This window comes from Neolamprologus brichardi, chromosome 19 (assembly GCF_056152115.1).
Source record: "Neolamprologus brichardi isolate AB-2024 chromosome 19, ASM5615211v1, whole genome shotgun sequence".
Classification (NCBI taxonomy): Eukaryota; Metazoa; Chordata; class Actinopteri; order Cichliformes; family Cichlidae; genus Neolamprologus; species Neolamprologus brichardi.
In genome coordinates this window covers 7,816,816-7,844,323 of record NC_142122.1, presented here as the reverse complement: position 1 = coordinate 7,844,323, position 27,508 = coordinate 7,816,816, and the positions used below count along the sequence as shown (strand labels likewise).

The following is a 27,508-nucleotide window of genomic DNA, read 5'->3' as shown; positions in this document are numbered from 1 at the left end:
GATTGTGCAGCTCAGCGTCAGAATTCCGAGGGCCTGGCGAAGCAGCGCGAGCGTCTGATTGTCTCACCAGCGCAGGATCCAGTTCTTCGTTCAGTATCGCCTCGTTCTTGATGACAGCCACACGCTGTGCAAAGCGACACGTCGAGATGGACTCCTGAGGAAAATAGTTTGAAAAATCTGTCAGTGATCCGATCTGTCAATAGGAGCGAAAGAAAATTAATACCCCTGATTACACTATAATTTAGTAATCATGTGATACTGTACATTTCCTCAAAGTAATGCATGCAGAGACTCAACAAAGGTAACAACACTTTCTCTACAAAGCCCACCGACAAAAGTAGTGTCCTAAAACTACAACAAAGTATTGTTTTTTGAGGGAATCTAAGAGACTTGTGTCTGAACATGTCCTCATGCTAACCATGCTTACCTCGAGGTTCCTTCTCTCAACTGCCATAGTGGCAATCATGGTGGTCATGCAGTTGCCCCCAAGACTGTCCCTCAGAACAGACGTTAACATGGAGTTTCTGTAGGGAATATGGGAACGATTCTTCTCTGACAGTGCTATGATGACCTGAGGAAGAGAAAAGTGCTGACATGACTGAGAAATACCACGAAAAGTCGGCACACGGCTCATGATTCAAAAGGCTGCCATCATTTTTGCATTATTTCTACAGTGTTAATCACATCTTCACTACATAAGACCTTTCTATCTGTACGCTGCTTACAGAATTCTACTGGCCAATCAGATGTACCTCTGTATGAAGAGCCGACGAGGGACTGAACTGCAAAACAAAAATCTTGAAAACAAAAATCGGGCATTCTCAGCCAACAGTTTAGCTTTTTAATATGTAGACTGGAAATGTCCACGCCCAAATCCTACAAATGTGGGCCATTACCCCCACCCCCCCACCCCCAGAGACTAAAAGACTACATACACAGAAAAAGGGTAAAAGTTATGTGTTGGGCTTAAAAAGCTTAAAAACTAAGCCACTGATGAAGTGGCAAAAATTGCAATTTTTCTAATGGCCACTTGAAGCTGACTCCAAAAGACTTTCATGTTAAGATTTCCAACTTTACAGCATTAAAGAGCCTATTTAAAGCCTGGCCTCTTTTTTGACCTCTATGGATAGGTTTTAACACTTGCAAGTGAATATTATTTATAACTTTTATTATTTATAACAGTTTGCTAACCAAACTGCCTCCATTCTCAACAATGTAATGAATTGTACATCAATTGTTACTCTTTAAAAAAGCAATATTCTACACTACTTATTTACTCGATGTAGAAAGTAATTTATTTCTCTACTAGTTTTGCAGTACTCTGCAAAATCCCCAGGGACAAACTGTCAACCTGGCGGAGTGTGCACGATATCATAGGAAACAAACTGCAGCCACTCTCAGTATATGAGTGCACAGTGTCTTTGAGTCAGCCCAGGGCTTCAAAACGGGCCTTCACAAATCAGTGGGAGATTTCACAGTGGCTATTTCCATCTTTTTTTATCCAGTCAATGTTATTAACTCGCAGGGAGTAATACAAATGAAGCAACTGAAGTCCTTGGGGAAAGAGCTAAATATCTGTTTGGTATCAGTAACAAGAAAACAAACATTAAACCAACTGATAGATTATATCTTTACACTAAACATGTTTTTTCTTTAAATTCTAATCTGTATTACTATATAACAAAGAAAAAAAAAGCCTACCTGTTCCAGGTAATGGAGAGAGAGGTTGATATACTTTGCATCGGTGAGAAGCTGCCCATTTAAACCAGTCTTGCTAACTCGGTCCGATCCTGCCAGATCCACCAGGTGGAGCTTGGATCGCCGCAGGGTGGCTGAACCAGGTTCACGCCTGCATAGGTGCACAGTGAATATACAGTGGGAACGAGTGGACGCCTGGTTCATGGGAGTCTGAGGATGACAAAAGTGGTCAAGTGACAAGAACAGATTTTAAAATAATGTTGCAGTTGCAGGTTTGTGTGAGAGTAATAATCCTGAATCCTGATAAACTGGCACACATGGTGAAACCAAAAAAACAAAGGGGGGAATTCATTCTTCATTTCTGGTATTTTCCAATTCAAACAACAACAAAAAAACACGTTCCCTTTGATTCTTATTTTTTTCTTTTTCCCACTCATTTATAGATCAAAGTCACAGCATGTGTAACCAATGCGCGGTGAACACATGGTAGCGGCTTGACAAAAGCTGAGGCTGATTTTCAGAAGGCCACTGGAACAGCAGAAAGCAGGTTGAGACCAGAAGGAGACAGAAATAGAGCATGAGTCACTCTGCACAAACACGTTTTATTAACTAGAGGAGGATGAGGACATTGCTGACAGAATAAACAGAGGAAATGGACATTCACTGACATAGCGCTGAGCATGCACTTCTTGCAGTTTGAACATCTGATGCAGGTTCTATTAAGCAGCTTTTAATTAGAAAGGAGGTGTCATCTCATCTTGTAACTCTCAGTCATCTAAGATATCGACATGAGCCACTTTTTCTCTCTGCTAAAAAAGATCACCATAGACAGTCTAAAAAGCTGCTCTGACTCTGACTTACTCTCAGCATAAAAGTGCCAACACCTGACTGTTAGGGTCATGACAGCTAGTGACAGATCTTTCACTATCTTAACCCTCTGCTGTCATCCCTTTCCTCAGTGCAAATTCCCTTCACTCTACACATGTCTATCTTTTCTCCATATTGTATCCCCAAAGTAACGTGAGGCAGCTCTTATATGTTGAGCTGGGATCACATTTCTAATAGTTTTGCATAATGGGTCAAGGTTGGGGATAGTGTGTCCATGCTAAATTAGAGAATTTACTTCAGGAACCCTTTTCCATTATTTCCCTCTGTAGTCTTGTGGATATGGATATATGTTGTGGGACCTACCATGTAGACAGATGGAAAACTTGAGGTGGAAAACAGAGCAGTGATGTAAATGATAAGTAAAGATGATTATTAACTCAGAAAAAGCAAGACAGGGAGAAGCTGGTTTAAGGGAGGCTTGCAGATGCACAGCAAGCTAAAGATGTTTAAATATAGAAAGCATAAATGCTTTCTGTCTTTTGCCCTGTGGCATCTGGAATGGGCTTCAGCCCCCCTTCCCGACAGGAGGAAAATGGATTGATGATAGGATGGATGGATGAACAGATGGATCATAGTTCCAGAAGTCATAGAGTAACTTAGCATATAAGCATGGAGGCACACTGGGGACACAATGGATATTAATAGTTCTAAACAATGTGTCCACAGGGGAAATTATCCCAATTCAAAACATATAAACTATGGAGTAACATCAGTAAAGTACAAGTTGTCCTCAATGGAGTCATGTCCTTTATTCTCCTGTGTTCTACATTGACCACATGCAGACCTTATGATAACCTCACACTAACCACACACAGTGTCGCAGGGGATCAACAGAAAGTGGTGCTACAAACTGCTAAATATATAGAGATCCAAGTTATTTACAAGTTTGTGTACAAACTTGTAAATAATTTTGATTCTGATTGGATTCTATTCTGGTTTTATGCACCCAGCTCACCCCCATAAGTTGGAGGGGAAATCTGAGAGAAGAGGAGAGGTCTAAGTCCGACATCGATGTGAAGCCGAAACAGAAAAGAGCAAATGAGAGGAAACCTTTCCTTGTGAAGCTAAGGTGCGTTTTTTTTTTTTAAGTCCTGTTCAATAAAGTTGTGGAGGGGATTGTAAAGTCTCAAACCGAGTGAGCTCACTGCCTGCGGAGTACGATGTGATCCGATGTGTCATCTATTAGCCACATGGCTGGGAGTAACAGAAGAAAGAAAGCATTGCTTTTAACTTTATAGGACTTGAGTGCTGATTCTGGCAGAGACCATTTGACCATGTGGAGGGTTCTTTGTTTGCTTCAGGCTCAAGAGAAACCTTCCTGTGATGAAGTCCCAAAGTGGACGAGTCAACAAAAGTCTGAATGTGGGTGGACAGCGGTGGGGTCTCCCCTGCTGCACATCGCAACCCTTTAAAAGTTTTATAATGAAACTTCTGAGAATGTGTTTGCACTGAAATATCCCTGAAGGTTTCACAGCAATCGACATAGGAAGCGTGTCAACCAAACACATGCAAAACAAATGTAATATTGTTCAGGGTCTGCGATCTGACACTGAGGGGGTCACGGAAAGATATCATCACATACAGAGTTATTTTCCACTCTTTGTGATTGTTCCACCGCCATTAATATAACCTCTGCTGAATTAGTCTCACCTGTGATCAAGTATTCTGTCCATCTCATTACTAGACTCTTATGTTTAACCTCGTCTGTTGCCAAACGGACTTGTTCTTGTCATAGTCGAGCAGGTGCTGTATAGAATTGCATTTTTATTGTTTCTAGTTTTTTTTTCTTCCCTCATATTTTTAATTCCGCTGAATCCTTAATGTCCCTATTGCAGAACCTTTTGCTTGTTTCGTGGTTTTTAAATGCCTTTGGTGCTGCTCTCTCTGTCTCACTTGTTTGTGTTACAATTCCTGTCTAGCCCATGTGACCTAGGCCATATGTTCTTTCTGTGCCCAAGACTCCATGGCTTCTGGAGTCAGTATTCAGTTATTCTTTCCAAGGCTCTTGGGACCCAAATCTGCATGGACCCTTTTCTAGCTGTTTTTGGGCTTTCAGTCAACACTGGTCTAACCAACCCTACACACTTCAAAATATTAGCCTTTACATCACTTTTGGCTAGACGTTGCATCTTACTCCTTTGGAAATCTTCAAAGCCACCTTCAGTTTCTTTTTGGTTTAGAGATGGGATGTCATTTCTTAAATTGCAAAAGATAGGCCTTGTGGCGAAGGGCAAATACAGAGAATTTTATTGTATCTGGGGCCCCTTCGTAAACTATTGCAAGTCATTAAACGCTCTACCAGCTGATTAATATCATATCCCCCCCCCCCCTTTTTTTTTTTTTTTGTGTGTGTGTGTGGGTTTTGGGGTTTGTTGTTTGTGTTTGTTTTGGGTTTCTTCTTAGGTTTTGTTTTGTTTGTTTGTTTGTTTGTTTGTTTTTTCAATTTTATTTAAGTGTGTGTGTGGGTGTGCCTGTGCGTGCGTGTGTGTGTGTGTGTGTGTGTGTGTGTGTGTGTGTGTGTGTGTGTATTATCATATCTGTTCATGTAAGAAAAACTAAAAAATAAGTGAGGGGAACAGATTGTATTGTCATTATAAACTAAAGTACACTTGTCTCTCAATAAAAATATATATTAAAAAAAAGATATAAGTCAACTAGCAACAGTGTGTTTGTGTCCAGACAAGCTCTCCTTTTATTTTTTATCTCAGCAAAAGAATTGAGAATAAGCAAACTGGAAACAACAGAAAAACATATTGTGTATTGATTCTGTTCGATCAATAAAGACATTATATATTAATAGATTTTCTTGTGTTGTGCATCATGTAAAATGGTGCTGTATCGTTTAAACTTCAGTTTTATATTGATTAAAATAAAACATGTCCAACATTTCAAAAAATAAAAAATAAAAAATTCCTGTCTAGATGAGGCTCAGTGGAATAACTGCATTATTTGATGTTCATATTTTCCCACATTTTGTGATACTCGTATGAAACACTACCTACTAAACATATTAAAAAGTTCCAGAAACTCAATCTTAGATCCTGAAACATCTACTATATTTTTTTTACTTTGGTTTTGTTTCATGATAGCATCACAGCCGCACACAAAAAAAAGACTTCAACATTCTCATTAAGACTAAAGAGCCTGCCTCTTTGAAACCTGATTATCCTGTTCACTTTTACTGTCTGCTATTTACTTACAAACTACCGACACGAGCAAACGAGGTGAGATCAGCCTTTTGCTCCAAAGCTCAGGTTGCAAAGCAAAAGCTGACCCACCGCATGTCTCATCAGCGTGGGGAGTCTGGGCGTCTGAGTGTGGAAAAAAACAACACCACAACATAAACATAAATTACAGAGAGAATGCTTGGTTTTACTGGGAAAAAACACGGTAAAAAGGACCACATGGGACCAAAATAATATTTTAGATGGGTCTTAAGGTACCTTTTAGAAGGCATATTGCATTTGTGGACAAAAAATGCCTTTTATGCTGCTTACCCCGGTAGTGGTTAGCGATATTTTTGTATGCTGTCTACAATCCTAATTCTTAACACTGCTTTCATAGCATGTAAATTAAAAAGCAGCTTTTTGCTCTTACTTCAGCGATCATACGATTGGTGTCACCAAGGAAGAGTAGATTTAGAGCCTCCTCCTCATTCACTGACTGCTGCAGGGACAGGTTCCTCAGATGGATGTTTTGGTCTTGATCCTCCATAATCATTACTTTTCTGAAAAAAACAGAAAAAGAATCTTTATTGGGGGGAATTATCAAAGACAAATGACCAGAAATCAGACAAAACCCCCAATCATTCCAAGCAAAGCAATTACAAAAAAAGAATTATCTGAGTTATGTCATCCATTTCCCTCTCTTTACCAGGCGTCGCTCAGCTCTGAATCCAAACAAACCACACATGCATGTCAGTGTGGGCTGCAACCCACTTTGTGCTTTATCTATCTGGGAGTTCATGATTTGATAACAGACAGGGCTTGCTTTTAAAAACAAACAGGTGATTCGTTCTTGCCCACATCAGGCACCCTTTGAAATACGGTGCACTTAAGGAACCCCTGTGATCTCACCACATTATTTCCATCCCGCCACAGGGGCTGTGACAGTATGGCTACTAGACTGACATGTCAAAGAGGGTGGAATGATACGCGAACACATGCAGACAATTATACTAACATGTGTAGGCAATTGAGGTGGTTTGATAAAACAGAATTAATCTTAATGTGATTAAAAGCTGTGGCCTGGCAGGGTTGTTTTCCTAAACAGCCACGCCAACCCGAAATATAAATGTTTATTGTATTTTTACAAAAACCGAGAATGGATTAAGGTAATTTGCAGACTTCTGGCATCGAGAGGGCGGAAAACTGAGTATGTGATGAAAATAATAAATAAAGAAGAGAATGGGGTACTGTAGGCAGTGAAAGAGAGACATCAGTCAGTGCCACAGCTTCTCCTTGAATCAGCAAGTGTGGCCAGAGCACAGTTAACGACGGGCACTGTCTATTTCCAGAAGACTGTGATTTGTGGGTATCTAAACCTTGAGCTGGATTCTCTGTGAATGGAGAGGAGAAACCTAAATCGAGCAAGTACATGAAAATACTGGATAACACTCTCAGAAACAGAGGTGACAGTAAAAGTCTATTTTTGCCTCTACATGGGTATAACCTAATTACTTAACTTTTCTGAGAAAAAAGGAACATGTAGGAACACATTTGCCTTGATTCTTCTAGATTTTAAGTTGCAAAAGCACAAGACCGACTGTTTTAAGTCTAAGGTAGCAAAAAATAACAGTTTTGCCGTAACTAACTAACCGTAAATAACTGAAAAGCATGCTCTACTGGGTTAACATCAGGTGATTGTCTTGGCCTTTGAATAGCATCACATTTCTTTGCCTTGAGAAATTCTTGGGTAGCTTCTCTACTTTGCTTTGGACCATTATCCATTTGCACTGTCCAATCAGATTGCAGCATTTGGCTAAATCTGAGAAGAGCATAGACCTGTACACTTCAGAATCCATCCTGCTGCTTCTATCAGCAGTCACATCATCAATAAACACTCCGCTGCATTGGCATGCCAGTGCCATAATATTGCCTCCACCATGTGTTATAGATGATATGGAATGCTTTGGATCATGAGTTGTTTCTTTCCGTCTCCATACTTTTATTGTACCGTCAAGGTACACCCAAGGTACCAATGCTCGCTTTTGTAACTGTCATGGACACTTAATTGGTACAATTTTCTACTGAATCTAGGATATATCCCATCATACCAAATGTCATAGAAAGACTGTTATAAACAGCTATGACAACGAGAACATGAAACTGAACAGGAACATGTGAAACATGGATGTGAAGTAAACTAAACCTGACATGAACATGAACATGAACAGTAGAAAGCAAGACTCTGTAAACTGACAAGAATTGACATGGAGTAAACAGACGACCCAACAATGAACAGAGGAAGACAGAGGACTTGGATACACAGAAGGATAATGAGGGAAGTGGACACACCTGGGGAGACAACTCTGACACAAATGAACAAGATGCCACAGGGGAAGCAAAACTAAACACACTGAACATGGAAACAGAAGACTTTCAAAATAAAAGAGGAAACATGGAGAGACATGAACTGGGACGTGCAAGCTTGACACAAGAGACAGAGAGAGGGAGCGAGAGGGGGACACAGAGGAGAGAAAATACAAACAATAGAGAGAATACTGGGTCGCAGACCTAGTCCCCTGACTATGTGCTTCAATTTACATGGAATGAGCCAGGTGCAATATTGTCACAACTACTGATAAGTCCTATCATGGGTTCAATGGCAATACCTCAGAAGGTCCCACTAAAGGTAAAATAAAGTGAATGAATATAAATATTGTGTGTGACACAAACACAATAGGCAAAAAATTAAATGCACAGACCAGCGTCTAGACAGATGGAAATTATGATTGCAAAGAAAGATGGAGGCAAAGTAAAAAAGAGGATCACGATGGAAAGGAACGAGCAAACAAGAAAAAGGTTCTGAGTAAAGCAACAAAAGAGCCCATAAAATACTGCAAACAAGTGGCAGATGGACAAAAAAAGACCGGCTGCAATGACCAGCTTTGAAAAACTATTTATCCACATGACTCTTTTGCTCTCCTGCAGTCTGCCACCAGGTTGACCACATCCATTGCGGTCCCACAGCCTCATTATGTCAGCTGGCAGTTCATAGTGGGCTGCTAAACACTAGAGTCTCCATATTTCACCACACAATAACTGTGAGCCAGGCTGAGGTGGCTAAATTAAAGTTAAAATATACACTATATGACCCTAGTTGTTGACATGTGCAACCGCTTAAAAATAAGAAAATGGGCACTGACGGTAGGTCTTCCAGTCGAGATGCTTCATGTCGGGAATCCAGAAGGTCGTATCCCATCTCATTGTAGATCTCCAGATAAGAGATATGTGTGGTATAAACCATGCTGCTGTCCTGTGGAGCACCAATAAATCACATAAAAGATTTACATATTTTTGACATTTTTCTGAAGCTAATAATAATAATAATGGGTAAAAAGATGATTGTTATGTTCTGTACATAATCAACTGAAAAACAGGCAAATGAACAACAGTTTGCTGACCTGGCTGAACCGTTCATATAGGTAGGAAAGGGTGCGAGGAATAATCCCACGATCACTGTAACGCTCAGCCCCTCCTGTGATGGTAAAGGTCTTCCCGCTTCCCGTCTGGCCGTATGCAAAGATAGTGCCATTATAGCCAGCCAACACACTGCAAAGACACCCACATTATTAGCACAGTTTTCGCGACTAATTCAAGCTAAAGTCACAAAATAAAAGTACGACCATGTAAATGAGCCATTAAATATCTATTACTAATGCCATGTTTATTCTTTTCAAGTTGTGCTTGACTCCTTTCTCTAAAAGTTGAAGGCACACAAATACATAAACATAGGTGACAAATTAAAGTAAAAGAAAGCTCCTTGGCATTGAATATATTCTTTCAAAACACATGATAGTGGTGGACAGTGCGCAATAATATCTCCCAATAGTTTCTTCATTTGATCAATATGAAGGCCATCATTCACATAAAGCTAAAACAGCTTTATCGAGTGAACTGAAGGGCCAAGTATAAGATAAATTACAGCTGTATCTTGAACTGTAAATCATGCAAAGTTGCTCTAGTAGAGTCTAGCCATAAAAATATATTTCTGAATGACCAGAATAGGTCCACTTTGAAGTCTAGAAACAAGTGGCACAAACCTGTGAACAATACTTTTTCATTTTTAAAGAAAACTGTAACTTAGCCCAGCCTGTCCTGTCCCACTGACGTGCTCTCACTTTTCCTTTATAAGGAGCTCTGGAAGGAACAAGATCACACTTCTATCTGCACTTGGGACTTGGTACCCAGTGCAGAACAGCAAAGTGAACTGGACTCAAATTTCTTGTCTGTGTGCACAACTTGGCCAAATGTGGATGTTTCTAATTCTGATGGCCTTAAATTTTTTAAATTTTAGTAAACTAAGGTTATTGTGTTAACTTCCAGATGTGGTTGTGTTGTGCCTCTCTTGGACCTGGGCCCTTTGCAGCTGCATATAATATCAGCAGTAACGAACCTCAGTAATGCTCACAGTTATGCTCATCTTTTAACTGGTACACACAAACATGAGCACATTTACTCCATCGTGGCTTCCTGCCACTGGTTTCCCATTAATTTTAGGGCCCATTTTAAGTTTTATTATTTGTTTTTATAACTTTTAATAGATCAGCACCAACTTAAGCTGCTGCAAAAGTCCCATTGAGGTCGGTGAGGTCAGTGGACCCAGCTGCTCCTTGCAGTCCCTGAAGCTTGACTCAAAACAAAAGGTAACTGAGTTTTTTCAGCCACAGATGATCCCCTCATTTTTTGCTCCTTGCCTTTTAACTCAGAATGAGAGTGGTGTCTTCTTGCCTTTTGTTTCTTGTCATTTTCATTGCCTGCTGTGCTGTTTTGGTCCTATAAATAAAACTGGATTTGGTTGGACTTCCCTAAATGTCACCAGTTCTTGCTCATACGCCTCCAATGACATCAGCATTTTAAATCTGAAAAAGACCATTGACTGTACTCTTCAGCAGACACCAGAGGCCTTTGTTAATTGAATGTGACACTTCAAATCCACAGGAACGGATGGCGACGGCGAGCAGAGAACTGCGATGGCGACAGATATCTGCCGGTGAAGGAAGAATGTGTTGGAGTGACAGAAAGAGCCCAAAACCACTCAGCTGTAGCAGGTCCGGTAAATTTTGGTTTGGCACAGAAATGTCCTTCTGCACGTGCTCAGGGCCATGGAAACCAATGGTATTCAGATCTGTCTGAATGTAATGAACATCTAAAAATGATAGAGCTCACATGAGTCAAAATTTATAGGCAAAACAAATTTTGTGTCTTCTTGGAAAGAAACCAGCTAGTAATGGTAAAATGACAGAGGGGCCTCTGACACGCGAGCTTGGATCAAAGGTGTGGGTATCCTGTGTGCTCCTGACTCTGCCAATAGCAAGGAAAAAGGATATCTTTACACTATATTTTTCGAGATGAATTATAAACGAACTTAAGCCTCGCACTTATTCTAATGGTGTAGGCGAGCCAAGGTTTGAGCAACGTGTGGGTTTCCTTCCCTGTGTTCCACACCCTGTACGAAAAGGGCGAGGGAAAAAACTGCATCTCAGTTAAAATAAAACACTGGGTCCACTTATGAGAACGGCGGTTGGTTGGTCAGCCAACGGGCGTCCATTTAATCTACTGTGAGTCATGGAAGTGATTGGCAGGCGTGGGGAAAAGACACAGGCTCAGTGTTTAGCTTAATGTCAGTACTAATGATGCGGCCTGGGCCCTGCCACTGAGGCTTGGGTGTTTCCCAATGCTTGTTCCTGTTTACACCTCAACTTTCCTAGAGATTGGAGAGTGATCGCTCAAAAGATCCTTGTTCTTTCTGTTGTTTAAATGCGAAGTTGTGTGTCCAACCTCTTCAGGTGCAAAGATAAAACTGAACAGACCCTAACTGAACTTCAGCAGCAGGTTTCACAGCCTTGTGAAATAGATTACTGTCCTGATAGAGGGTTTGACGTGCCAGCCCGACATCATTTCACTGGCTCGTCCCCTTGTGGAGCTATTAATGCTGGTTTGTTTTTAAACTACTGTGCTGGAGATGAAAAAACTGGTTCCAGTTACACCACAGCACAGACACAGACTTTAGTGCAAGTAAACGAGTTAGAGCTTTTGGCTAAACTTGAAGTGTGCCAAGTATGACAGAGCACCAACCAAAACAGCAACCTGACAGTTACTGCTAGCCGAGACGATAGGCAGCCGAGTTTTAGTGCAACAACAGCGAAACTGCTGCAAATACCTGAATGAAACAGAATAAGTTCAGTAGATATGTAGTGCTTTTGCAGATCTAACTTATGTTCGTCACCACAACAGGTCACAAAGGGGGTCAGATCCCAACTCAATTCAGCCCAACTCCTTTTAAACAAACGATCACCGTTTCTTAAATACCATTCATCGTTTTAACCATGACTGTCAGCTTAATACCTTCATGTACGTTAACTTCCTTTTCACTAGCGTTTCGCCTGTTTATCTCTTATATTTAGCTAAATATTTTGTTTGTGTCAAGGTCTGTGCTCTGTCAAGACCATGTGAAGGTTGAAGTGTGGACCCAAAAGCAGACACGCAAAAACAAAACTTGATTTCCACAAAGAGTGAGCTGTTTATTAGAAACTGGGAAGCATGAACGGGTTATGTACAGAATTAAGGGGAGAGAAGATATTTTTGAGCAGGTCTGGGGTCCTTTTTTGTTGTACATCGACAATGTCTCCTAGATATTGTGATAAGTGTTCTTTTGGGGGGGGGGTTCATGTGTCATTGGTATTTTTGTTGTTGTTCTTTTACTTTGAAAGTCAGTAGAAGGAAGAAATTGTCTAATGTCATCAGTGATCTAGGTTATGTTTTGTTTTTAGGCACCCGGGTGTTTGGCCCCCATTGCTTTTGTTTTTGCTGATGTTTCCCAGGAGGCGGTATATCATTTTGTTTCTCCTGTTTTTTTGTTTGTTTGTTATTGTTAGTCCTTATTTGTTGGTTGTTGTTAAGAAATGGACAGAGAACTGACAGTATGATTATTCCAGTTGTATATTTGTTAATGTTTCTGTCCATCCAAAATATGAATTTAAAAAAAAAAGAAAAAAAAGAAACTGGGAAGCAAAAAACAAACAAAAACAAAAAACGAAAGGCAGGAGAAAACAAACACAAAACTAACATGGGGGGACCTGAGCTTGACACATGACAAACAGACGACCAAACAAAGGGAAACTAACACAATATATACACAGAAGGTAATGAGGGAATGTGCAACAGGAGGGAAACACAGCTGGAACTAATCTGACATAACGAGACAGGGAGGAAGCAAAACTAAATACCCTAAACACAGAACATGGGACTATCAAATAAAACATCAACCAAATATGGAGACGAGAACTTAACACTTAGGCCGGGGGAGAAACAGCCATGGGGACACGACTGACTGGGGACACAGAGAGGGAACAGTCTTTACTACTACAGTCACTAAAGCAGGGCGATATGACCAAAAATATTTATCACGATATACATTTGAAAATTTGCGATAACGATATAACTGACGATATAATTGACACTAGACAAAATACTTTACAACTCCACAACTTTATTAGTGCAAAAAAAATCAATGCATTTTCACTTAAACAAGCAGCTGTTTTTTATGTGCATTTAAGTTATATAAAAATTTAACCGTGAAAATGCAAATTCCTTGTTGACAGTTTAACCAAAAGGCATTTCCAGTGGAAATTGGACATATCCTCAGCATAACCATGTATAATATCCACAAAACTTAAAAAGAGGTTATACACTCACAATACTGTAATATTATGTTGAAGCACAGTACGTATCACTCCGCGAGGCTACTGCTTAAGATAGCCGTAATGCTCCGACAATCCATCAAGCGGTGCGGGTTCGTAGCTTAGCAAAGTCGTACTAAAACATTTGACAGATTTTTGAGCGCCGTGTACATAAAATCGTTTCGAGGTCAGTAAACACAACCAGAATTCATAGATAAGGCACACGGGATTATAAGGGGCACTCTTGATTTTCAGAAAAATCAAAGGATTGATTTTAAGTGTATTTTCCAAAAAACACGGTAATAACGACTGCCCGCTAGCACTCTACCAAAAATAGTGCTTTGTTGTGTATCTGACGGACGGACGAAAGCTAAACCAGTTCCACACCACTGAAGTTGCAGCATTTTTACAAACCAATTCTGGTTCATCCGTTTCATTCAACGGTCCGCTTTCACCCTTCTCATTCTCCGCCATGCTTTTTCTGCCATGTGCGTATGAAAACAAAGGCACTGCGCAAGCACTTTTTACCCATACTCTATCACGATATTTCATTTTCTTATTGTTGCCCAACATTATACCGGTATTACCGTGAACGGCATAATATCGCCCAGTCCTAACAGTCACAGTAAAAAAAAAAGTACCTTTTTCAATTCTAAGATATTTTCAGGTCTGTTCAGATGGAACTTTGCGAACCTAAACCTGCCATGTTCTTTTTAGAGAAAAGACGCTTTCTCCCTTCCAAACAACACATGCTTGTTCAGTGTTGTTCAGTGTGCTTCCATGAACTTTAACATTCAACTAACTGATACCTGTACAGTCTGAGTCAGCTTTGTGCAGTTTCTCTAAGCAAAACAAGAAGCTGAGCCTGGGGTTGTCCAGTGTCTTGAATGTTTTCCACTTGTGAATAATCTTTCTCACTGTAGAATGATAGACTTTAGAAATGGCATTTTAACCTTTCTGAGACTGATGTGCAGCAGCATTCTTCTGAAGCCTGCATTACTCATTATGTTTACTGGACACCTGTTTTTACTCACATGCAATGTGTTTGTAATGTGCTTGTGCACTAGATGCTCACATGCTGCTCAGGCATACTTTTATGTACGTCTGAGTTGATGTTAGATGATTTATATTAGCAACCATTGCTCGGCCTTCATGCATTCATCATGCTGCTGTTTATGTTGTGTTTTCAAGAAGTTGAAGTTAGTTGTGTTCCTTTGGAAATCAGACAGAACTTTACAGCACTCGGCCTATGTTGTGTTCTTGATTTCCAATTAACAGACCTTGATGTGTTTTCAGGGACAACCTCATCGCCTGCTGGCTTGCTAGACATTTGACTTTTCTTTTGATGGTCTGTTATCTGTTGTATTAAGCATAGTGTTACTCTTCCAGATCCAGAAAATGTCAAGCTTCACAGGGAAGAGCTGTGACTGAGATAGACAGGCAAGTTGTCAGGCGGTAATTGGGGGAGCACTTAATTTGTTTTTGGTTTGAATTTTATTGGCGAGACACACATTTTGAGTATTTTTTAATAATTTAATTGTGGTAGATTAAAATTGTAATTGAATTTTAATAATTGTGCAAACTTATTTTGCACTGTTGTCTGAACTGATTAATAACATTGTCTTTACTTTGTGTGGTCGTTGGTAACCACATCATTGCTAGCTTCCTGGGTAGATGGCCTTTTTCTATTAACATTACCATTTAGCTCAGTGGGTGAGCAGACGACCACATGCTGAATGGCTAAAAAGCAGCCACCTGGGTTCAAGTCCGACAGCTAAGCAATAACTAGTTGGAACAAAGCCATGTCTTCACATTAAGTTACTAATGTAAAGATACTGCAATTCCCTGATAGTTTTTGAACAAAGCCCTTACTGTCTTGCTTTTTTAATATACATCTGTATGTTTACATATATGGAAAGAATACTGACTGATAGACTGAGATGAGTCTTTGCGTTTTTTTGCATACTTGTAAAAGCCAGCAAGTCACATTAGCTGGGAAAAAAGTTTTTAAATCTCTTTTTGATGTTATTGATACAATTGTATGTCTCAGCAATCACTTAAATTGCCAACTGGTTCTCCACCTGGAGGGCAGTCAACTTAACCTAAAATAACTGCCGAGGGGTGTTGCCAACATGAAGACACTTACAAATGGACTTCCTTGATATCAGATTAAAGACTAAACAACTAAAAGATGCTAACTTGAAACTGATACAGCAACACAATGCCAGGCTGTGACAGCAGCTTTTTAACTAGATTTTTACCATATGCAAGAACACAGAGGAAACTGTCGAAAGGTTGCGTGGGGAGAGCAACCTAATAACCTGCGTGAGTCAGGTCAAATGCATCCACATCCTTAGTCAACCAATCCAGACATCTGACTGTGCTGTTTATATGTCTGCTAATGGCAAAGATAATTCAAAGCACTTGTGGGAGTCCATAAATAGCTTCTATTGTGATTAAGACCAGTGATGGTAGGAAAGAAACTGAGACAGGACAGGGTTTGACAAGGAGAGGAAGAATCTTGTTCACATAACAATAACAACAGCATAACTTGCATTTGATGACAGGAAATTCCAAGTAAATTCCATCTTGTGTGCTGTTTTTCTGTGTTGAATGTCAGAGCGGGCAGGGGGTAAAGCTCTGTTAGACACAGTGTGTATTTAGAGGAGTCTTAAAGGAGCAAGAAACTGCAGTTTATCACTGATGTACCATTCTGCACTGTGGGAGATGACAAAATGGTCTATAAAGTCAACAAATAGGGTTATTTCATGAATGCATGATCATTTTTTAAATTAAAGCCCGATATGAGATAATCCTATTTTTTCCAGTTATTTCATTTTTATTGACTTCTATTCTATTTAGCTGTTTTTCTTCTTTCTTTATCGTAGTTACTTTATCTAAGCCTTAATACTTACTACTACTATCCATTAACAAATCGTATCAAAGTACATTTTTAAATACATGTTTTATTTTTTTTACAAAAACACTTAATAACATTCATATAGTCAGTGTCTCTTACTGTACACGTACATTGTCTGTGTACTACATTTTACTATGTAGTACACAAATAACAACACATAAAAAATATTCTGTCAAAATCAGACATGGGTTTATGTGTGTGTCTGAAAAAAAAAATTCAGCTGATAGTCTTAAAAATCCTACACTGGCTGGGCTCTACTCTGTTCTGCTACTTCAGCTTTATTTTTATGAGGTTATTGGAATGTATATTAGCTTACTGGATTAGCATTTGACCTCCACTTAAGGTAACCTTACTCTAGGTTGTTACAGGCTACACGATTTCAGTTTCCTTGGCTTCTAAAATACCTGAGCCGCAAAAGGTAATTGCTAATTAATCCAAGGGAATTGAATAGTGCAGGTAAAATAATTAGCTCTGCTGATAAATGCCTTGTTCTATAAATGCTGTCTTCAACACTGGAGTCAAAATAAAAATGAATCAGCTACAGTTTACAGTAAAGCTCTGTACTGTGGCTTGAAAATGCTCTCACATTCATGATGGCACAGTGTGCCATCTTGCCTGCCAGTTCCATCCACTTAGTGGTTTAAGTATGTAAAGCATGCCAAAAATCACAGACACCCTTCATTTACATCTTAAGCCCTATTCACTTCCTGTCAACAAGGCCCTCTGAAGCATGTGTGGTCTCAGTGTGCAGAGAGGAACACTGCACAGGACAGGTGGACAGTGATGACTGCGGTTTCGAAGTTAGCTGCATGCTATATACTGCATACTTGTACATCAGCGCAATGGTAAAACGACAACAAAGTTTACTTGGACACGATGAAGTTATGAATACCAGATAGATGCCAAGTTACAACTATCTAACTACCCCCTTGTTGACCGCCATTGCAATATAAATGCTATATAGCTTTGCTTTGTACCATTAAGTGATTAACACCTAGTTCATACTCGCTACTGTCACTTTCACAAACAGTAGCATGCACGAAATGTGACATCAAACAAAGAATAAGAAGACGGGCATAATGAAGAAGGGTATGATTGTGTCAGGTTTTTACCAGCGTTACAATGATTTCTCAGCACAGAGACACAGAAATTCTTGAGTAGAGCGACAGTGGCGCTACAACAGCTTGAAAAGATGACGATTAAAAAACTGATTCTTGCTGGCAATCAGCATTTTCATATGATTTTATAGCAATAGATAAGCAAGTTGTTGTAACGTAGCTACACTACATTAACCTGATGGTTTAGTTATTTCACAATATTAGCAGATAAAATCATTTGAAAATCGTCAATTCAGCCAACTTTATCCATTCAAGGAAGTATTTTGCTTTGTGAGATAACTTGAAATGTGTGTGTGTTAGCAGGCGAGCTACTGTTGGTTAAGATTTGGTAAAAGAAAAACAGTGTGGGATTGGATTTGTTCCAAAAAAACAAACAATCCCTCCATGAAGTGAATATCCTGCTGATGTCTTCTCACTTAGAGTGCCATTTTTTATTTTACGATCTGTAAATAACATAGCAAAATTATACATTAAAATAATTACCTAATGGACCCTTAACAACTTTCTTTAGAGTGTCACGTCTACGTAAAGTTTACCTGTCTGCAACTGGTTTGGCGATGTTTTCAAATATCTCTTCTTGTTTGGCGACCTGATCGAACACTTTCTGGAACCTGGAAAAAAGTGAGAAGTAAAAAAGGTGTTACGGCCATGATAAACTTGGTATAACAGGTATTTAATCCACTGTTTAACCCTGAGTCTAATATAGGCAGAGTTGTGAAAAAACTATTTGTCTTCCTGAGTTCTAAGTATGGGGTAGACAATTATCCAAACCTTTGTTAGATCATAAATAAACTCTGATTAATCACAGTTTTTGGGAAAGCTGAATTCAATTTCATTAACCACTCACAGGCCTGATTACTGCCCGACTTGTTGAATTAAGAAATCACTTAAATAGAAGTTGTCTGACAAAGTGAAGTAGACTATCTATAAGTCGGAAGAAAACTTAAAACAGAGATGGTCAAAGGAGCTTGCAAAGAAAAGCGTCTGGACTTCTTTAAGTTGCTTGAAGACGTTTCACCTCTCATCCGAGAAGCTTCTTCAGTTCTAAGGTCAAATGGTGGAGAGTCCCAGATATAAACCTAGTGGGAGTATCCCCCCACAGAGGGACAAAAGGACCCCCTGATGATCCTCTAATCGCCTGAGCCAAGGTGTGGAACTGGGTGTGGGTCCCAATCAGCCAGAGTTTCGGGTGAGTTCATTGTGAAACCTGGCCCCACCTTATCATGCGAATTCCTGAGGTCAGATGGCCCAGGATGTGAGTGGGCGTTAAGGCGTCTGGGGAGGGAACTAAAGACGCCTTAACGCCCACTCACATCCTGGGCCATCCTGGGCCAGGTTTCACAATGAACTCACCCGAAACTCTGGCTGATTGGGACCCACACCCAGTTTCACACCTTGGCTCAGGCGATTAGAGGATCATCAGGGGGTCCTTTTGTCCCTCTGTGGGGGGATACTCCCACTAGGTTTATATCTGGGACTCTCCACCATTTGACCTTAGAACTGAAGAAGCTTCTTGGATGAGAGGTGAAACGTCTTCAAGCAACTTAAAGAAGTCCAGATGCTTTTCTTTGCAAGCTCCTTTGACTACAATGACCTGGATGACTGAGAACCTTCACAGACTTAAAACAGAGATGAACCTTCCCAGGATTGGCCATCCTACCAAAATTACTCAAAATCGATGACTCACCCAGGTGGTCACAAAAGAACCCAGATCATTATTATAAGAACTGCAGGCCTCACTTGCCTGAGTTAAGGTCATGATCCAACAATAAGAAAGAGACTGTGCAAAAATGGCCTCCATGGAAAAGGCGAAAACTACTGCTGACCACAAAGGACACAAAGACTCGTCTCACATTTGCCAAAGCACATCCTGATGATCCCCGAGACTTTTGGAAAAACATTTTGTGGACTGACGAGACAAAAGCCAAACCTTTTGTGCTGTTACTTCTGATGTAAAACGAACACACAATTTTATAAAAAGAACTGCTGCTTTGTTGCTTCTCAACAACTTGCCATAATTGGTGAAACCTTGAATTCCGTGCCCTGAAGCAAACAGGCACAGGTACATTCGGAGAGCTTTTTCTCTCTTAATAAATGAAACCAGCATTTTGTATATATACTGTTGACTAATATATAAAAAAATAATCTAAAATATGTAAATGTGACAACAGAAAAACAAATACAAGAAAGCAGGAACTTGTGCTGTATATGTTGCTGGTATATCTGGGGTCATGTACCCACAGCAGAACTGAATAAGCACAAAAAGCAGCAAGAATTTAGTTTCCTGAGTGGAAGAGGAGGAGTTTGGTCATTCTGTTTTCTAAAGTAGTCACAGCCCGTCATGTTTTATCCCACAGTAAGATGAGAGAGATGAAGCGAGGAATCCGCCCAGGAAGGTTGTTAAATGTGGAAATTTTATTTCTATAAGGGCACAAGGGAACCTCCACAGGCTATTATAAGACTGTGTGGTTTTCAAGGCTTCTGAGTGTCCAGTGCTGTCTGACTCCCTAACTGTGAATTTAGGGCTTGAAAGCGTGGCATGAGCCCTGCCCAGAGGGTATATAAGGCTGCAGCTTTCACTACCAGCATTAAACAGATGTTCTGGCTCTTCACTGACAGGACTGGGGGATGAATTATTCACGGGAAAGTTCTTGTGCAACATTAAGAGCTTGAATTCAGCGTGTTGTCTTTATTCACACGATCTATTTCAATTTTTTTTTTATTCTTGGACATTTTTAATGTCATGCCCTTATTTCAGACTGTAGCTAATTTGACTTTTATTACAGACACAACCAAGCAGTAACGTCCACGTTTAAAAATGAAGCCACTGTGGAAATGACAAACTCTCCAGGTCTTCTAATATCCCCTTGAGGCTGAACCCCATAGACTCCAATGTTAAATTGCCAGCGTTATAGCAGCAATAAACTCTCTATGTCAAAGCTTTAATGTTTTTGTTTTTTTTTTAGAAGTAGATATGTACTTTTGCCTCTACTGTTATTTTCCATTGGGCTGCCTCTACCGATGGATCTGCATATTTGATTTGGTACAGATTTTATGGTATTGAAAACGGGGGTCTTTACGGTAATGGGTTAACCACTGTAACATGCAGCCACTAGTTCTTTTAAAAAATTTTTTATATAACTCTTAAAGCCCAATATGTCAATATGACCATAGACTGCATATGAAAGAGTCATGTATGACTGACAAGTCGCTATTCTATGAGCACAAAGTGCCTATTTTTGCAAAGGGTGAGCAGATTCGCCCCTCCTTTGTCACATCCAGTTTCAAAGCACAAAGATAGATGATGTCAGGGTGGCTACATTCATTTATTTTTTAGCTCGCTAAGCTTCAGTGAACTGACCTCTCAATTTGTGCTGGTTGTACCTTTTAATGCAATTTCATGACAAATAACATGAGTTGCATTTGTTAGTTGTACTTAGAGTCACCCAGGGCACACTTGGATTTTACTTATCACTAAGTAGCAGGATTCTGTGCAGCTAAACAAGCTATCTAGCTTTTGTTTGATAACTTAGCACTTCACCGATTCTTGTTCTAAGAAAGACCCTACAACAATACCATTTGATCTCTGGCTGTCACATACAGGGCTGGGTATCGTCACTGATTTCTAGAATCGATTCAATTCCGATTCATAAGGTCCTGAATCGATTCGATCCACGATTCGATTTAATTTGATTCGATTCGATTCACTTCGATTTGAATCTGGGAAATTTTGACAGTCAGAAATATTATAATTCAGATCAGTACATTTACATTTTTTTTATCTATAAAAAGGAAGCTGACACACGCGAGACTTTATCAAAAGTGTGAGCATCACAGCAGATACCTTTGTGTCAAAGTAGCTGAAGATAAAACACAGAAAAACATGAAGGTGATTTTCCTGGCCTGGGATTTTATAAAAAATATTCTGCAGTACATCAAAACAAAAGAAAACAATTAATCGACATATGAACATTACCTCTGACGTTACAGCGGTTTTGCATTTTGCATAATTTTAAAAAGTTTAAATTTGTTCAGTATTGAACGGCAGAAATTAGGTTTTCTTTTCGGAAGTATATAAAACGGAAAAAAAAAAAACGTCGGCCGACAGCGCTGTAAACGACGGTAGACTTGTGCGTAACAAGCAAGCGAATATTGAAGAAAACAGTACAGAGAGAGAGAGAGCTGTGCATCGTGGTCGAAGCAAAACAGCAAAAGTCAGAGGGAATTCATGACGATGTTTATGTGAAGCGTAGTTTGGATCTTCTTTTGCTGCTGGTTCGGTCAATATTGTTTGGAGAGACATCAAACTAACAGCTTTAGAATCAGCGCATAAAGGACGTGAAAACAAAGCGCGGACCCGCCCACAGATCAGAATCAGCGAGCTGTTGGCTTTCAGCCCGGACCGTGAGAAAGGCGACATCTAACTGATTCTGATCCGCGGGTTGCGCTGTGTTTAAGTCTTTGTGCAGAATCCGTGTTCCTGCTCTCATTTACTGTCTTAGCTGTTTGGTGGTTGTTGAAATTTTGTGAGATTTCACCAGAGATTCTGGCATTTCGGGCAAAATAAATTTATATTAAAAAATCGATTCAGGATTTTAATGAATCGATTTTACGTTATCCAAGCCAGAATCGATTTTAATCGATAAATCGATTATAAAAACCCACCCCTAGTCACATACCTGAAGTTGTAGCACTCTCTCTTGTTGTTAACAAAGCCATCAGCCAGGTCCTTGGGCACAAAAAACTCCAGAGAGGAACCTGTCTGGTTCTCATTGTCCACAGAGTACACCTGAGGGAGCCAAAGACAACAGCAGAGTCAGTTTTATATAGCAGAGGAAGGCCTAAAGACTTCTATATCATACCACAGGACTATGCAGACGGATTATAAGCACAGGCAGCTATGTTCCAGCTCAGTAGCCACACAGGAATTCGTAGTCTTCTATATGTTTCAGTGTGCATGCTGTTACGGTATGTGGAGCCACACATGCGGCCCAAGTTAAACACAAAGACAATATATCATGTTAGGTCTAAAATATACGTTTAGACGTTTTGTGGCTTGGGTACTGCGAGCCCTGAAAATAAAAGGGTGGAGTTTATGGCGCTCATATCCTGTGGAAACAAATAGAACTGAACAAGCAATCACGATCAGCGTATAGTGTTGGCAAGCCCTGCAAAATCACCTCTACTAACCGAAGCTGAAGCCAAAGCCGTGCCTCCGGGGAGGCGAGGAAAAACGGCACAACATTAAACCAATATAGAGTATTGAAAGTGAGGTCAGTCAGGTCAGCCTAAACACTCCTACCACTCGCTTTTCAGCTTCAAGCTTCAACATATGTTCTGGCATATGTTTCCAATGGACACTGATGCAATTACAAGTCCCTGAGGTTGCAGGAATAAAAGATAAGACCTAAATAACTGGATTGTTTTTCACTGTCACTCCGCCTGCAGTACTGCCTCTTCCATGTGCCAAACCTCAAAAAGCCCCCAGGAGGTAGCTGTTCTCATTTCACTGTGGGTGCCACAGAAAACCTTAAAGAAATAGGCTTATTTGTTTCCACCAGCTGCTGTGCTCACACAATAAAACAAGGAGAAGAAAATGATTTTCCCAGGAGTGCAATGACTATCATTTCCTATTTTTTTAATTAGTTAAACATTTTCTATCTATCTATCTATCTATCTATCTATCTATCTATCTATCTATCTATCTATCTATCTATCTATCTATCTATCTATCTATCTATCTATCTATCTATCTATCTATCTATCTATCTATCTATCTATCTATCTATCTATCTATCTATCTATCTATCTATCTATCTATCTATCTATCTATCTATCTATCTGTGTGTGTCTGTGGCATTCATCTCACAGCAGGTGTGTACTTCATTGCAAAATAACTCCAAGTGAGTTGGCTGATTATACCTTTTGGCTCATAATTTCATGTTTCATCATGCTGAGTCTGAAGCTCTCTGCAAAAAGATTATAAAGATATTACATCATTACTTAGAATGATTGTAATAATGAGTTTTTACACCCATAGGTTTGAAAAAGCCACCCTCGTTGGAAATTGCTTCTAAAAACTAGTGAGTTTTGTGGACTTGGAGAGGGCTTTCGAGGGTATCGTGCAGAGGGTATCAGTCTCTGTAATCTCAGGATCAATGACCTCCAGTTTGCACTGGGGCAGTTTGTTGTTTCAGTTATTTCTGTGCATTATGTTCACATCCATATTGTTATATAGCGCTGAACTAATCTAAACCAAAAACTTTAGACATACTGTTTCATTAGTTCCAAATATTAAACATACAATATTTGGATATTCTGTTTCACAGCTAGAACTCCAGTCACTGAATCATCTTCTATTTGTTGTTTTTATTTAGTTGTTTATGCTGCAAGTCTAGTGTACGTGTTGTAGACTTTTATTGTGAAAGGAAAGACCAGGAAGAAGCCCTCTTGCACATGTATAGAACAAATAGGATTTCCGGTAGGAATAGGGCTGCAACAAGCCCACAAGCTTCAGGTGTTTCTGCAACCTTTGCTATGAGGCCTCATATGCTCAGGGACTTCCATCAAGGCACCACTTGGTACTGTTCACCACCTGATAAAGGGATGCTGAGGCCCTAGAGAGGCTGGTGTGGATGGCACAGCACAGCAGTGAGCGCACGCTGCCTGGCCTGCACCCAGCTGAGCCTCAGTAAGTCACTGAGAGGCACAAAGGACTCAACTCATCCAAACAGCAGCCTGTTGTCCTCCCAGTGCCCTCCGGCAGGGAATTCAAGATCCATAAATCACATGGGAACAGAGTGATGATCGGTTTTATCCCCACCTCACGAGACTAGTCAATAAAACACAAACACAAACATACACACAGACAAGTACAACCTAACTTCTGGGTACTAATTCCTTTTATAAAGCATAATCATTATTATATATTCATCTATTTTGTGAGAAAATCAAAAAAACTTGTGTTTTCTTTATTAAATTTGACTAGTGAGTCCATGCAATTCAAGGTTATTATGGTGAACTAAAACTAAAAAGAAATGTAAAAAACTTTCTGGTTCACTGCACCAGGAATACAAAAGTATTATCTTGAATAATTCATGATTTCACTGCTACTTTTACACTTCCAGAGCCATCCAGAGGGCCGAACTGGATCCTTTGGGCCTGTTGCGGTGCCAGCTAGAAAGTTAAAACCAGTTCTAGTATTAAACAAGTTGTTTGAAACATAAAGATGTAAACATCGTATTACTGTTGAAGTTTAGTGTCTTTCCTGCTGCATTATCTGAATTGTAATGTGCATCTAATGTCAGCAGACTTAATGAATTCAAGAAACTGAAATATACTCTTGAAATTTAATTCACTGTTTTAAAAAGGGGTTTTGTGTGACTACACGTGGAAGCTTGATCAGTCTCCATACAGTAACAAAATCTTGTTTATGTTTTTTAAAACATTTTTTAAAAATAATAAATAAGGCCTTTTCCAGATTTCATTATGTATGTGGTTGATTTGTCCACAGTGCACAGTCTCATGTCTATAACAGTTTTTCTACTATCTTGCATCCAAAATTTGGAATTTCTTAACTAAGCAGCTTCATAATCTATATGTATGTAATTACACACACACACAGTCCCTTTTGCTTTACATAGAGAAGATTAGACCTAAAGATAATATACTATCTATTTTTACACCTGACAGAGGTGAACTGTTACACAGAGAGTTTGAGTCATATCACTGGATTAAGGATTAAACTACTTCCCAAATATGTTACTAAACTTACCCAGCGAGTTTTTTCTTCTTTCTTTGTATCTATCCACCTTAGTGGAGTCTCTGATTTCCTTTAGTTTGCCTGCTGTGTGCAGTAACAACACTGTCGCTCAGTTGTTCTCCAGGTCTCTCAGACTGTTTTGTTTCTTTTCTGGTTCATTTATTGGACTCTACTCCACTAATATAAAAGTAATATATAGATTTAGGTTAGTGCAAAACAAGTGTAGTAGATAAGACTTGATAATCTAATGTAAGGCCTTGTTTAAGCAAAAGAATCTGGCACAGATATATTTATTGTTTATATCCAGAGTAGTGTTGGACTAAATGTTACTGTGAGGCACTTACCGCCACATTTTTCTTGGTGGGTTTAATGCGAGCGAATATCTGAATCGTCTGTTTCACCATTTTCCCCCCCGGTAAAATGAAACTAAACCGGTTTGTTTTCCTTACAGCCAGGTAGCTATCTGGCTAACGTTAGCATCACGGTCCTGCTGGCAGGAGTTTGTTGTATCTGGTTGCTAGGCAACTGTGTTCCGCCAACAAAGATCGTTTGTTGATGTCAAGATGCCCCCTTGAAGTAAATTTTGCAGACTGGCAGTTTTAATTAATTTCACTTTGAAACAGTTTACATTTTTGAATCAGTAACACAATATATAATTCTTGGTCTTTTCAGATAGTTATATAGGAAGTGTAACCACAAAACAAAGAGTCAGGCGGCTAAGAATAGGTGTTACTGTAGCGCACAGTGTGGTGGATGAATATATTAGGTGGCACAGTCACAGGTAAAAACAAACAGGGATTCACAGCTGTGCCATTTTGCTCTGATGCTTCTTATTCTCCTCTAAGAATGCATTTTGTATATACAAGACAAAAGGTCGGCGCAGGTTCAATGACTCATTCAGTGGGCATACTGACAGAAGTGTATTCAGCACTGTTGGCACTCCCCACACATAAGGCCGTCGGCTCTTAGTCACAATGCAAATAGGTGTGACCACAGTTGCCCAGTCTGGCAGTTATAGATTTATAAAGAGGAAATAGGAAGTAATCATAAAGCTGCGTTGCATTTTTTTTACTTTACACATAAACAAAACATGACCAGAAGTAGCAGCAAATCATAGCATTTCACTAACTTTTCTTTGATCCACCACAGACCAGATTCTTTCGGAAATGAGAGATCAGAGAAACCAGAGTGTGTTAAAATGAGAAATGTGAACAACCACACTGCTGCAGTTTTCCCACTGTGTGTTTTCTGCTACAAAGAAGTCAAATACAGTTGCTATACCTGGTGTGTATAGCAGTCTATTCAGGCACAGATATTATACTGCATCTCTTTATGTAAGCTTTGCAGGTTAACCTTTATTGCTGTGGTTGGAATTTTTTGTTTGATGTATTGTTAGTGACTGTGAATAAGTACACGATCTTCTCTCTAATGGAAACACAGATTTGCTTATCAGCTGGTTTTCACTGTGCTGTCTCTCTCTCTCTCTGTCTCTCTGTTTGAGAAAATGGGTACGAGATGGGTTGATGGTAGCTGAGCAGCTGTCTCGGGTTCCAGTCTATATGTGTCCTTCTGTTTGTGGTATGTCACCCAAAAGCTGCACACCAGGCGGGCTTTCAGAGTCTTGTGGTAAAGCAGGATTAAATGAAATCATTTCAGATTTAACCCATGGTTTTTAGTGTTAAAAAAGTGGTATTTATTTATCAGGTTAGAGATCAACAAAATCACCGCCTACAGATCAGTCAGATCTCTGGAAATAGTGAAACCCCTGAACATGAATCATATGAGGGTCTAAAGTATTTGTCTTTTATCTTAGTTGTAACTTTATCCCTGTTTTTTTCCTGCTGACTGCAAACTAAAAAACGGTGTTGCTCTATAAGCATTAATATATAATCCTAATCAATGGTATCGATTTATACTTGCACACCTTATATCCAGTTTGCACAGAGTATATATTTAGACTTGAATTTTTTTAATCATTCTTTTTACTGTCTTTTAGAAAACAAAAAAGAAAACAAATAAAACAACAACAACAAAGCTGGAGCTGAAAGAATAAAAACATGCCTATTTATCTCTAAACATTGATTTAAGCAATTTGTCAGATTCTCTGATGATAGGGCTGTTCACTTGTAAAGTACAGCTGGTATTTTCTGCCTCACTTCAAATAGGCTAAACTTTATTAATATGGTAGGGCTTACTGATATAGTAGAACCTTTCCAGCC

At 39.5% G+C, this 27,508-nt stretch overlaps 1 protein-coding gene across 1 annotated transcript in view; it reads right to left on the bottom strand.

Annotated features, from left to right (window-relative positions):
• kif6 (kinesin family member 6) overlaps window positions 1-25,817 on the bottom strand; it is a 73,847-nt gene extending 48,030 nt beyond the window's left edge. Inside the window, exons 1-9 of the mRNA XM_006799402.3 lie at window positions 25,634-25,817; window positions 22,207-22,316; window positions 18,064-18,138; window positions 9,212-9,359; window positions 8,954-9,063; window positions 6,184-6,313; window positions 1,702-1,908; window positions 428-571; window positions 68-154 (exon numbers count right to left, since the gene is read on the bottom strand). Of these exons, the coding sequence (XP_006799465.2) occupies window positions 68-154; window positions 428-571; window positions 1,702-1,908; window positions 6,184-6,313; window positions 8,954-9,063; window positions 9,212-9,359; window positions 18,064-18,138; window positions 22,207-22,316; window positions 25,634-25,693 (1,071 nt within the window). The 5' untranslated portion in view covers window positions 25,694-25,817. The remainder of the gene's footprint in view (window positions 1-67; window positions 155-427; window positions 572-1,701; window positions 1,909-6,183; window positions 6,314-8,953; window positions 9,064-9,211; window positions 9,360-18,063; window positions 18,139-22,206; window positions 22,317-25,633) is intronic.
• Window positions 25,818-27,508: the final 1,691 nt, after the last annotated feature.